Source organism: Vanessa tameamea, chromosome 15 (assembly GCF_037043105.1).
Source record: "Vanessa tameamea isolate UH-Manoa-2023 chromosome 15, ilVanTame1 primary haplotype, whole genome shotgun sequence".
NCBI lineage: Eukaryota > Metazoa > Arthropoda > Insecta > Lepidoptera > Nymphalidae > Vanessa > Vanessa tameamea.
In genome coordinates, this window is record NC_087323.1 from 608,316 (window position 1) to 621,775 (window position 13,460).

The 13,460-nt window shown below is 31.6% G+C and overlaps 1 protein-coding gene across 2 annotated transcripts in view; it reads left to right on the forward strand.

Moving 5' to 3' along the window:
• Positions 1-13,000, forward strand: part of LOC113396524 (ninjurin-A) — a 28,518-nt gene extending 15,518 nt beyond the window's left edge. The window contains exons 2-7 of one of the 2 annotated variants that reach the window (XM_026634496.2): positions 6,156-6,252; positions 7,504-7,617; positions 9,059-9,178; positions 11,655-11,719; positions 12,323-12,496; positions 12,678-13,000. In XM_026634496.2, the coding sequence (XP_026490281.2) occupies positions 6,156-6,252; positions 7,504-7,617; positions 9,059-9,178; positions 11,655-11,719; positions 12,323-12,496; positions 12,678-12,881 (774 nt within the window). In that variant the 3' untranslated portion in view covers positions 12,882-13,000. The remainder of the gene's footprint in view (positions 1-6,155; positions 6,253-7,503; positions 7,618-9,058; positions 9,179-11,654; positions 11,720-12,322; positions 12,497-12,677) is intronic. The other variant, XM_026634497.2, reaches the window with a different exon arrangement.
• Positions 13,001-13,460: the final 460 nt, after the last annotated feature.

Below are 13,460 nucleotides of genomic sequence, written 5' to 3' on the forward strand. Positions count from 1 at the left end.
TTTTAAATTTACTTTTGGTTCTATTTAAATAAGAAGTAAAAAATACGACCTCGAAGGCTGACAAAATACATTATTAAATTATATGCGGGCTCGAGTTTTATATTATAATTATTGGCAACGAATTATGGTCGTTTATTTATTTTGACCACCAGACGACTACTAATGTACTACACATTACCACCTGCCTAACGAGAGTCTATGACTAACGAGTGACGTCCATTAAATATCTCATGACGTCATAATCACGTCACAAAATCATCACAGACGTCCAAGGTATTACTTTCAGTCTATATTACGCCTTGTTACCATAAAGTTAGCTCTATATATATATGTATGTATTAAACGTATCGACGTCATAAATCAATAAGGAAAATATTTCAGGAAAATTTTAAATGATTACAATTACTTCCTTAAAACATGTACCGGATAATTCTAAGAATGAATTTTTAAAATAGCATACACTAGTATATACTTACATCATGGGACGAGAATATGGCGTGTGCGACGTCACGCTATTTATAGAAAGGATTTTTGTATCGTTTTTTTATCCCTTAACTGAAAAACTACTAGGTCAATACAATAAACTTACTCCAGAAAATACAGTGCATTTCAGAGAAGGTTTAAGTATTTAACTAGCGAGTTAGCGGCCCGCTCTGGCTTCGCGCCAGGGTGTCATTTATCAATAAAGAAAATGTGAAGTCCGATTACCAAGAAAATAGTAAGACATATATTTATTATATAACGTTTATTTATTAGTTTATAGAATTATCTCAAAATTGTATATACATCACAATGTGTCAATTTGTATAATTATAACTGCAATCAGTTGCAATCCGACTACCCGTTTTACGGCGAACCAGTTTTTTCCTGTAACATTTAATATTTATTTCAATGCCCAAGGTAAAATATGATAATTATTTCATTAAGAACAATAATTGACTGGAGAAAATGGCTTCGCAAATGAGGGATTTTTTTTACTAATTTGTAATAGATAAAAATGGTTTTTATGAGTGAACCTTAGAAGATCGACGCATGCTATCGCGGACTTATCTATAGGCCCTTTTAAGACTTAACATAATCTAGAATATTGTTTTGATGTATCCTGAGGTTAAGCTAGTGCTAGCGATATAAGCGTACGAGAACAGTTTTTTGGATACAACTCCGACGCAGTTCAGTCATTTTGTATGTACGCTACTAATGTGCGTTAGTCGCATTTGCAACGCGCTACAGCAGTATCGTGACTGTATCGGTGTATCGATGCAAGCGCGCGACTGTGACATTGGCAATGAATGGAGGGATTGCCGTATCGGGACTGTATCGCTGCGAACTCGCGACAGCATAGCTGCTGCATCGCTGCAAAAAGACGTCGTAGGCGACCGACTTTAGTTCACATACATATATATATAAAAGATCTCAGATGGGCAATTATTTAAAACGAACACAGAAGTATAAAACTGTGCTTAGCTGATTCAAGGTTATTTCATTACATACAAATGAATAGCTATGTAGGTAATTGACGGCAATTCACTGAATGTCTACCGTTAAAAATTGACGTACGAGTAGCACAGTTGAGGACAATGCGTTTACTTTATGCATATGTATGTATTTAGTGACATAGATGTGTATGTATACTATTGGACAGGTTTATTGACCTCATATTATAATGTCACTTTATACAATAATACCGATTTCAGTGAATTATCAACACTATTACATTTTAAAATATGGTAATATTAAATATAGTTTATTATTACTATTTTTTGTCTATTCCTATTCAAAATCACAATAAAAAATAGGCGTTACAAGCACTTCTGAATCGTCATGATCAAGGAACACTACTACAGGTTCCGAATGTAGATTCTACTGCGATGAACCGGCAAGAATCTTAGTATCAATCATGTTGATTACTCTTTATTACACCCCGATATCTCTTTAAGAGAGATTAAATAAAGCCGAGAACAATGCCTAAACAATATATAGTTAATTCTAAGTACTCGTATTACTCATTTATTTATTCATTGCGAAAACAAAACAGTTCACCGCAGATTATTTAATAAATCATTAAAACATCAAAACAGGCTCGCCTATGAAACATTTATTTACATACGACGTTCTTCTGATTGAATTTTGGTATTGGTGGTCAACTAAACACAATTCATCAGTTGATATTACTGTAAGAGTGCCTAAGTGAGAGCACAAATACAGATACTCTTTATTCCTTCAATCGCATTATCCGATACTACTTAAGAGATGTCAGAAGCTGGACCAATATTTTTAGGATATATGAGAAGAACACTACCAATTTTTCAACTCCCCATTGTTGTAGAGATTTTCTTGACTGATGAACGCAATAACTTCACTTGCCTCTGTCCAAACAAACTATTTTATTATCGAGGTAATGTTATACTTACTATCCTATTATGAGTATGTTAGACGAACAACATACATATTGTTTTAATGTTAACTTATTGTTTTACTTTTAACATGATATAACATGTAATGATAATTTTATTATCCTTTGGTTTTTGGGCTACAAAACTGACTAGAGACCAGAAGTTAAACCGAAGATTGCGTGTTTAAATCCCAGACAGGCGTCACTGAATTCCATGAATAAGCGGTGTAAGAAAACATCGTGAGATTGCCTGCTATTTTCATGATGACATTCTGCCAAATGTATCCATCAATGTATCCACGGGTTAGCAAAGCATGGAATGAGTTCCAAACTTCTTCTCAAAGAGTCTCATATTATTAGCCGTGGCCGAAATTCGGGCAGGAGTACAATTATTTAAGATAATATGATACGTAATCTTTATATAGGTTAATGACTGTCTGACCCTAATAGCTGAACTCACCTTGACTTCAAATGTCTTTGTCCTATTTATAAATATTATTTATACTAATAAAATCTACTACAGCACCTTAACTTACTGATAAGGCACTGATAAATTCGTGAGGAGCAGGTATTTCCCAAAAATAACAGTACTTTGTTTTAAATTGAGAACTTAAATAAGTTATCAAATAAATTAACCTACTCTACAAACCCTGACAGTATATCCTATTGTTTCGGAACTCATGGTGGTCAGGCTTTGTAAGGCTGCAGTAGAGTACAATCCCCTCATCATATAAAATACCATACCGCCAAACAGCCCCAAGTAGTACTATTCTGTTCCGGTGGTGAAGGGTGAGTGAGTCACTTTAATAAGGCACTTCGACACTACATTTCCAGTTACCCATCTCATAGACACATTACAAGAAGTATGATATTCCATACACTATCATGTATCATATCACTAAGATACTATGGAAACAATGAAGATAAAAAATGATCCCTTGTGCCTATAATCAGCTTTTATAACTGAAGTTTCTGAACTACTAGTAATTCCCATTATACTTGGACGACAGCGGAAAAGGAAGGATGCTGAACTCGATGATGTATTCTGATAGAACAAAGAGTTTGGAGGAATAACTGTTGATAAAATCTCTCGGGTAACAACAAATTATGGCAGGACGTTGACGTATTGTTTTGATAAGTGTTCGTCACACAAATAATAATTACAGAGTGAATGACTCAGTGTAATATTTAGCAAGAGGGACTTAACCAGGCGGGGCTGCTTCCAACTAAATCATGACGACAGTCAAACATCCTTGGGGAGTTATCAGCTCTAGCGATTCTCATTAAGATCTGAGAACCCGCAAATAACATTGACTAATTTCGTGGTATGGACATGGTCCATGGTGACGATCCAGAGCCAAGTTTATGTCGCAAGACGTAAATCGTCACGAACAAAATACAAAAATTAAAAGTGTCATATAAAGAGAATGTACCTAAATTGACGTCATAACATGTTCACAATGATTTTACGTGTGTTTACAATATTTATTGCGTTTATTGATTTAAACTTATTGCCACCAATTATATATTAACATAGACAATATATAACAATATATATGAAAGTATATAACAATATAGATTAAATTGATAGAATCAGTTACAATAATTGTTTTTTTCTTGGTAGGGCTTTGTGCAAACTCCTTTGGGTACCGCCCACTCCTTATTTATTCTACCGCTAAGCAATAATACAATAATTAGTATTGCTGTGTTCCGATTTGAAGGGTGAGTGAGCCAGTATAACTACAGGCACAATGGACATAACATCTTAGTTCCCAAGGTTGGTGGCGCATTGGCGAAGTAAGGAATGGTTAATATTTTTTACAGCGCCTATGTCTATGTTCGGTGGTGACCACTTAACATCAGGTGGCCCATTTACCGATCCGCCTACGGATTACATAAAAAAAAAAATATGTAAATTATAAAATCAAGTTTTCAATACTTCTAAGTAAGAAGATTCTCATCTCATATTGCTAATATTATAATCTAACTTGAATAAAGAATATTTACCGTTTAGTTCACTGAGATAATTATTAAATTAAACACCGAGTTTCATTGTCTGCTTCGTAGTCTTCAAATCGAAACCAAAGTAAGCAAGTGTAGGTTCAAAGATATACAATTATATTTGTTGAGTAAAACGGCATGTTCTAAAGTACAGCGCTTTATTAATGAGGAAAATACTAGTCTTTTAATGTAAATTGTTTTTTTTTAATCACCAACATGATATTATATATACATTTAAACGCGACATAGTTTATTCTCGCTTCCTTTGCGCTCAGGTGCGAAAACCCCATTACATAAATAGTTTTTCCACCATAATTTTATGTTATAACAAAAAAATTAAGATTAATTACGTCTGGTTTTAATGATAATTAAACATGAGGTCTTTTAAGTGCAGGTCATATAATTACCGTCAAATGTATTTTTTCCTAAGGAAAAACCGATTTATTTTATATGTACCTATTCGAATATAATTTAAAATATATTCATGTTAATGGAAATCCATGACAATGTCTAATTTCTATAATATAAGTAATATAATATTTTATCGACTTTCTTTGTACTTTTCCTTCGTTCATTTCATTATCAAGAATTTAAAAAATCGATGCCGTCAAAATTAACTCATAAATAAAGTATGTAGCAGTTTGCAAGATGAATTTATATTAACAATCCTAGTTTAATATATTTTAAGCGATTTTGTAATAGATCAGTCATATTACACTAAACAAAAAGTAATTTATTAGTATATACTTATATAAAAACACAATTCGGCTACATACATTAACTTAAATTTGACTCTCAAAGTTTCAACAGTAACTTCGACATTCAATACGCCTTTTTATGAATCCATAGATTATTCAAGATCTCGACCAATGATATGGCTTCAATTCAATTTCGATCGATATCAATATATACGTCGCAGAAAAAGACCATTATCCTCCTTGACATCATCATAATGGGGTTACAGGTCCTGTGGGCGTCATCCGGATTGAATGCGAGCACAAAACAAAATAGAAACTGTTTCATACAATTTAATTAAATTTTCAAGATGTTTAATTACTTCACAATTACTATTTTGTATTCGTTTCAAATTCCCGTTATAGACTACATAATCACTACGTATTTCCCGCCAAAACGTAAAGATGGCGCCTCGACTCCGCTCGAGGACTAACCTCTACTCTGATTGGTCGTGACGTACGATGCAATATTACAATAGTAACTTTGAGTTTATTAGTAAGATTTAACACCATAATAAACTTCGCAATACAACTACTATTTAAGAACATATTTAAAATTTATACAAAATATTATTCCGCCACTTCCTCCGATAAATATATATATTTATATATATGTTTTAAAAAAAACATTATTAAAGCGTTGTACTCGTATTTTACTCAGTTACAGCTCACCGCTAAATAATTGCCGTCCCGTTGCATTTATCTGAACATTCATAATTCTGGTCAGGGAAATCCCTTTGCCTTGGGCTCAATACATTAGTAACTATGATACAAATGACTCAATAATAAAGTTTTAAACTGCTTTTTATACATTATAATCGACATTCCTTAATATGAAAGCCTACCGTTAATTAAGAATTTAAAAAAAAATATATATTTTTTAGTTTTATACCAGTTTTTGGAGTTTTCTATTAGTAATTTAAACCAATCATCAAATTAAATCTATTATGTTTTGAAATAGGCTAAAAAGGCCTAGCAGAGAGACATTTAAGTTTTAAACTTAACATATTCGTATATTATTGTTACAGCTTCCAAGCAATCACAAGAGCGATGGAAGCGACAATACTCTGTCATCACAGCCCTTATTGGAACCGGACAAGGGCCGACCCAAGCCGCCGCTCGCTGGTATATAAGCATCTATGAAAATAATAGTTTATATATATGTCTGTTCAAATGATCGTGATGAAAATTTCGTGTACTGCCAATCCTGTTTACAAAGAACCCAGGCTAAAAAAAAACAAGATTGTTATTCTTGGTGCATTGTTTAATTTAAACGTTTTAGGCAGATCCTTATTCAAATTTAAACTTCACCTGTTAGTACCTATGTCTGGGTAAAATTTTGCAACTGCATTTAAACCAACCAACCAATTGAGTTAAAATCTTGTTCAAACTAGTTGTTCTGGTAATAATATAAAATAATATCAAATTTCATTAATTATAATAGACGATTTAAAGAAAAAATAATTTAAAAAAAAAAAGGTTTTATATACAATATAATCAGTATACACGATTTTAGACTACTTTGAGTTGACGAATCGTTTTGACAATCGATTGAGTACACAGTGCCAGCGATACGATTCTGTAAGAATTCACTCCGTATCTCTAATGTGAAATGATGACAACCGACTTACGGTGATAAGCTATTTTGATATGTGTATCATATACATTTTATAATTTTTATAGTCAATGTCGCATATCAAACACCTGAAAAAGTCTCAAGTTAGAATAAAAATCAAGATAGCAATAGTATAGAAATAAATGAATTGTTTGTCTTAATAATCGTCGGCTTTGTCAATATGAATTAATAAGAGTTATTTAGTGTAACATCTTACTTAGTAATAGTCGCAATTGTGCCCGTTGCAAGTTAAAAATATATATTACAGTTATTACTAAAACTAAAATTAATTATATTGTTATAATATTTGCCGTTCTTTGATTAAAAAAAATGAACGCATGAATTGGATAAAGTTAAAGATTGAGGAACGCAAAATCCTTTCTAAGTGCGCCTCTTCATTAGAAAACTTAAAATGTCTTTCAAATTTCAATTCTCTATTCCTGCTGAGCGTTTGTTGATTGGTCATCCAGTCTAGTCATTGACTTTTATATATTTTTTATCGCTGCCAAGATTTTAAATGAAGCGATTTTTTTTTGAGAACTGGATTTTACGATCGAATGCTTTAGTAAGAATTATTTCTATAGGGATAATTGCAAGCATGATGGTGGAGTAAGCTCCAAAACCTTTAAATTGCACGTATAACATTGTGCGATAAAGTAAGTGTCAGCTAGACAAAACTGAGTCGAATTCTGTACTGATAAGCACAAATGTTAGTTTACGCTCTTAATTATAAATTTTACTTATTTTTCTTCTACTTCCAGGACCAGAAATTGACGACATAGACGAGGAACAACCGACGGAACCCACCCCATACCCTGGCATCGACGACGGTCTCCTGGAACCTAATAATAATAAACCGGCCGTTAACGGAGAAGGTATCTAATTATTTAACTTAGTTTTCGTCTTGTACCCCCCTCTTTCTTTAATAAGGGTAGATGTGACTCACAACAAACAACAGGGTAATTGCAAATGCGAAAGTAACTCTCTATGTCTTTTAGTTAACCTTTTATTATATTAGTAGATATCATTTTTTTTTATTTCAGTTATATAACTATTTTAGGGCTGTTGTTGGTTGTTTACTTGCACGTCTTCTTATTCAGTGTCAACCAAGGAGGATTTACGCTAAAATTGAAATACGTAAACTATACCTATAATAATAACAGTGCCCTTTATAAACAAAAAATGTTTTTATTCGATGACTCTGTTTCAAAATATTGTACTATCTCTACTATTTATAACTTTAATTAAATGTATCATAATACATAAACTTCCAGGAAGTCCCTTAATTGAAAAAAAGCAATGATCAAAAGACCCGAATGGCGATTTCATTTTAAAAAGTATTATCTCTAAATATTAACTCGGCTTTTGCTAGTTCTCTATAAAAAAAAACCTTAAATAAATAATTAATAATAATAGAAATAATATTTAGTGATAAACTAAAAACTGTAAGCAAATTGTGTACGTGCATATACTGCACTTATATATTAGGCATACTAAAGTATGTGTGAACAATTGAGTGATATTAATAATGATGCATATAATAATTAGGTTATCACGGAGGATGTGGTCAGTGACAGGCTGCGACAATTTTGTTCTTGACCATAAACATGATAACGATAAAAATATATTACCTGAGTTAGGTTTTGCGGTTCACCCTTTTAATTTGATCCCTTTGTCTTAAAAATATGATATTAAAAAAGTTCTATTCAAACATTAATTACTTAGACTACTAAAATTTAATATCTACTTATCTTAATGTCACAGATCTTTAAATGTTTAATTTTCTTTTGATAGCTGTAAAATTACGTGATCATAGTATTTGCGTAGACTTTTTGTATTTAAAATTAAAATATTCTAAATCTAGAAACAATATTTTGATAAATTTATGATAAAAGTTTATATTGTTATCTGTGTCATTACTTTTGTCTTATCAAAAAATGAATTTCACCTCATTTCAAACGGGTATATTTGGTAAAATCATTTATATTGCAGTAGAATGTTGCACCTAATATAAATACTGCTAAACTGATTTTGGAGCAAGTAAAGAAATAAACAATATCATATTAATATCATCATTGATGTGTTTGTTTACAACGTGAACACTTATCAATTTCAGATAACAAAGTAGTTATATTATTCTTGTTATTAGAACCAAGGTTACTAAAATACCAATAAGAAACAACGAAGTCATTTTGTTCGATCATTTTAATAATAATGAAGTAAAGTCATAATTTAATACATTAAATTAAATTAAAAAAAGTAAGTAAAATAATCCATATATATATTTTTTTAATAATTTTTTTTTAAATTTTTTAGGCGAGGATGGAAAGTCAGATGGCGGCTCTCACCACACGCACCCGACGCGGGACGACGGTGTTGGCACTGAAGACGGTAAATGGCCTTGGCCGTCTACCGACGAGACGGACTATCCTTACGGTGATTGGATGATGCAAATAGTATTTACATGCGCAGGATTGTATCCTAAATTCGATGTATAAATATGGTTATGTAATTATTCGTATCCGATTATTCCATAGGCGATGGTGCACTCAGGCGTGGTCTGAGAGGGGTGGGTTTATAGCTCTGACCCCACCAAAATCATATACTTTAAATTGATAAACCTTCTATAAATTGGTAATGCAATCAATAGGCAAGTTATGAATTATTAAGTTACCTATTTCGGCAATTTGTTAAGGCATCAAAATAGATAACTCCAGATGTCTCTAATATAGTTAACTGATTTGCCAATGGAATTGGATTACTTCTATTTGTTTTATAATTTTATTAGTACTACTGTACTTATAACTTTTTTGGCAATAAACAGAAATTGACAACCCCCATACACGTTTAACGAGAAGATACCACTAGAAGTTTAGTCAGGGGAATGCGATCTGTAGCCGCCATTGAAAAACGCATTTTTGTAAATCACAGAAATAGTCATTGAACATTATTGAGATAAAAATATTGAGAACCTTACCTTACCTTCGTTTAGCACGACATATTCGCTATTATTTTAACGTCGTTAAAGTGTAAATTGCAATAATTTTATTAAAATTAAATATTCCACCATCTTGTAATTATTGGTCAATGACGTCATTGTGTCGTCGTTATGTAACTCTCCCTAACTCGAAAATAGGAACAAGTTCCTGCGCATGTTAAACATTAAAAAAAAATACTCAAAACAATATAATACTGAGTTATTTCATCAAATCAATATTTGAAACAGTCAATTATAAGCTATTTTGAAAATATTAAGCTTGACTACTAAATTGTTCACATTTTGGGGTTGTCATTGATCTTATAGAAATCTATATAAACACTTTATACCGCTTTTAATTATGTCGGGTAGACGGTCAGTTGTGATCTATTTGTAGATTAACTTACAGTAAGTTGCATGCTGCATGCCTTGATACGTTTAAGGATACTAAAATATTTCTAAAGCAATCGAGTTTAAAGCTAGAAACAAACTATGAATTGAAATGCTTACCCTTGTTCGTATTTTAAAACAGAATAATGGTTAATAAAAACGAATTGTGTCTACCGTGGGGTAGAATTGTTTAATTTTTATACATGTAAGCTAATGAGAAAATCTTTTACTGTGGTAAATTTAAAAATCATACGAATAAAGATATCTTTATTGTATACATATATCAAGATTCGTTTGGTTGAGTAGCAACACTCAGCAATTACTTTACCTCCAAAGAGTAAGACTTTGTACTGTTGTGAGCCAGTGTAATGGACATAACATTCTAGATCCCGCGTGATATTTATTTTGTACGAAGGTGGGAAAGTACCTTCCTAAAACAAATAAATGCACAATAATATGCAATTGGTATAATTCAGCACAATAATTATCTAAAAATTTATTATATTATTAAGTTTGTTTCTAGGTTAATTTCGTTTAAGAATGACGTTGTTACTTTAGAATGTGTGTAAATGCTTTTATTGCGTGTTAGTAGATACTTGATATCTATATTCATTGTAATAGAATTATAAACGTCATAATTAACAAATAATGGTTTACTAATATGTGCATGCGATCGCTTTGATGTCTATCTATTGCTTGGATATAGGACATGTTTATTGTTTATCTAATGAATATATTATTTCAAAACTACGGCAGGAAGTTGGCGCTGTTTTTACTATTATGATATTTTATCTGTTCTTTAATTGGCACAGACTATAACAATGTCAAGATAGAATCTTATTCATATAATATGTATATAATTATTTTTTAAAACTAAAAATGTTGTATGACAAATTTTCTGCGTGTACTTACTTACTAATAAACGTTGTATAGTGACGCAGTGCTTTGTCTTATTCTTTCAAATGAAAAGTTAATGATGAAAGAAAGACAACGAAATGGATTTGTAACCCGCTTTGCAACTTTTTTAGTAAAGCCGTAAATAGTAGTTTTAGTTTTATTCTTCTAATACTTGCTTATGTAGAATGAATTGTCAGGTGTGTGTATTTATATATAAAATCGTAGGTATTTATATTTATACAATTGAAGTAAACAAACAAGATATTTATTTGGCGCCATTAATTTAATTTTTATTCGACGTCAAATTGTATTTTTGTTTTTAATCAACATTACGATTTTCGACTATGACAATGATCATACAGACATAGTTTTAATTTTTTTATCAAAATTAACTCGGAGATGACTGAGATTTTTTTGTAATACTAGATTCATTTTTGGCCAACCCCCTTGAATAATTGATCATTTCTGTACAAAGATAATTTTATAATATGAAGATGCTTAGTATAATATCGATAAACAAATTAGTCCACCTTTAAAAAAATATTGTTTACGCTAAAGTTTCTAACAGTCGTCCAAAATAATTACTATATTTTAAGTATGAAGTTATAATTATTTTGTTCTTAATTAACGAGTTGCATAACATTGCAGATTTGAATGGCTTCGGACCAAGATTTGGGATTGACGATCGGCCCGGCTCGCCCATGATGCCTGGGGTAAGATTATGCAAATGAATTAAAAACAAAACACTCATTGAATTAAAACAGTAACAGTTTTAAAATATTACCATATCGTGATTATATACCTCAATAAATAGGCTATCTAATGCAAAAAAATTTTAAGTGGCCGTTACGACATTATTTGTTCCGGGTCCAACGTAGGTATGCAATCGAGTGACCCGAGATGGTCCACTGGTTAGAACGCGTGCGTGCGTGCGTCTTAACCGTATATTGCGGGTTCAAATCCAGGCAAGCACGACTGAATTTTCATGTGAAGTTTTCGGCGGTGAAGGAAAACATCGTAAGGAAATTTGCATGTGTCAAATTTCAACGAGATTCTGCCACATGTGTATCCACCAACCCGCATTGGAGCAGCGTGGTGGCATATGCCCCAAACATTCTCCTCAAAAGGAGAGGAGGCCTTAGCCCGGAACTGGGAAATTTACAGGCTGTTAATGTTGAAATGTTGAGTGACCCAATTAAATACAGACAAAAAAAATCTTCAAAATCGGTCCAACTGTGTAGGAAGATTTTGTGACATGCTCTCGTATAGAAAAATGATGTATGAAGTAAAATATTAATATAGTATTTCATCCACAGTCGATCCCAGACGTGAACACATATCAACAAAAGAAAAATCTCGCTCAGGGAATGATGGACCTCGCACTGTTGTCAGCGAATGCCAACCAACTCCGCTACGTCTTAGAGTCTTCATCCACACACCCCTATTACTACCCCAGTCTTACATTCATATCGCTCAGTATTATATTTCAGGTAAGAGAAACATTATCTAAAAAAAATTTTTTTATATTTATCAAATGTTCAAAAGTTTACTTTTTAACTTTTTTTGATCGGCTATTTGTATATATGAACATATATCGGAAATCTTATTCTAGTAATTTATGTAGATTATACTAAGTTATAGATTTTTTTTAAATATAATAATTTTTCTCAGATTGCAGTGGGCATAGGTCTCATCATGAACAGCCGGTACAACGTCAAAGACGACAAGGACATCTGCAAAGCCGATAAAATCAACAACATGACAGTGTTAGGTATTTTCCTCATTACTATCGTGAACGTTTTCATCACTTCGTTCAGTGTTGCAACACCTACCACAATAGCAAACATAGGGAATTCAATACAACAGGCTGGATAACATTTCTTAAATTAACTAATTATTATAAATAACGCGACATCAACAATGATACTTTTTATAAATAATACAAGCTACAGTTAACTGTGCTACTGGTTTTGCAATCATTGTGTTACCTCTGAGTCTAAGATGTTAAAATTATAATTACATTATAGGTATATTTTAAAGTATGTTTTATTATATAATTACTTTAAAATTTTTTTTTATTAAAGTACAACATACGGTAAAGGCTCGATGCAACAGCTCTTGACAAAAGCGGAGTTTAAGCCTAAGTCATTACTCTCCTTCGTTATAACGTTCTCGGGTAAAAATATAACGAACATGTGATATATTTTCATAATTAATAATATTATGAAGTAAAAATGAATCTATTTAGATATTAAGTATATTTTACTTGCTATGTACAATATAATGATAATAAATACTAAGAGCATTAAAATTCACTTTAAGCGTTAAACTAAACTGTTCTTAAAACTATTTTTATTAATGTTTAATCTTGTGATTATATCGATTGTACCGTTTTTTTAAATATTTTATTTATTTATTTATTTATTTAATTAGGTTTGCTAGCAGTTGTTACAT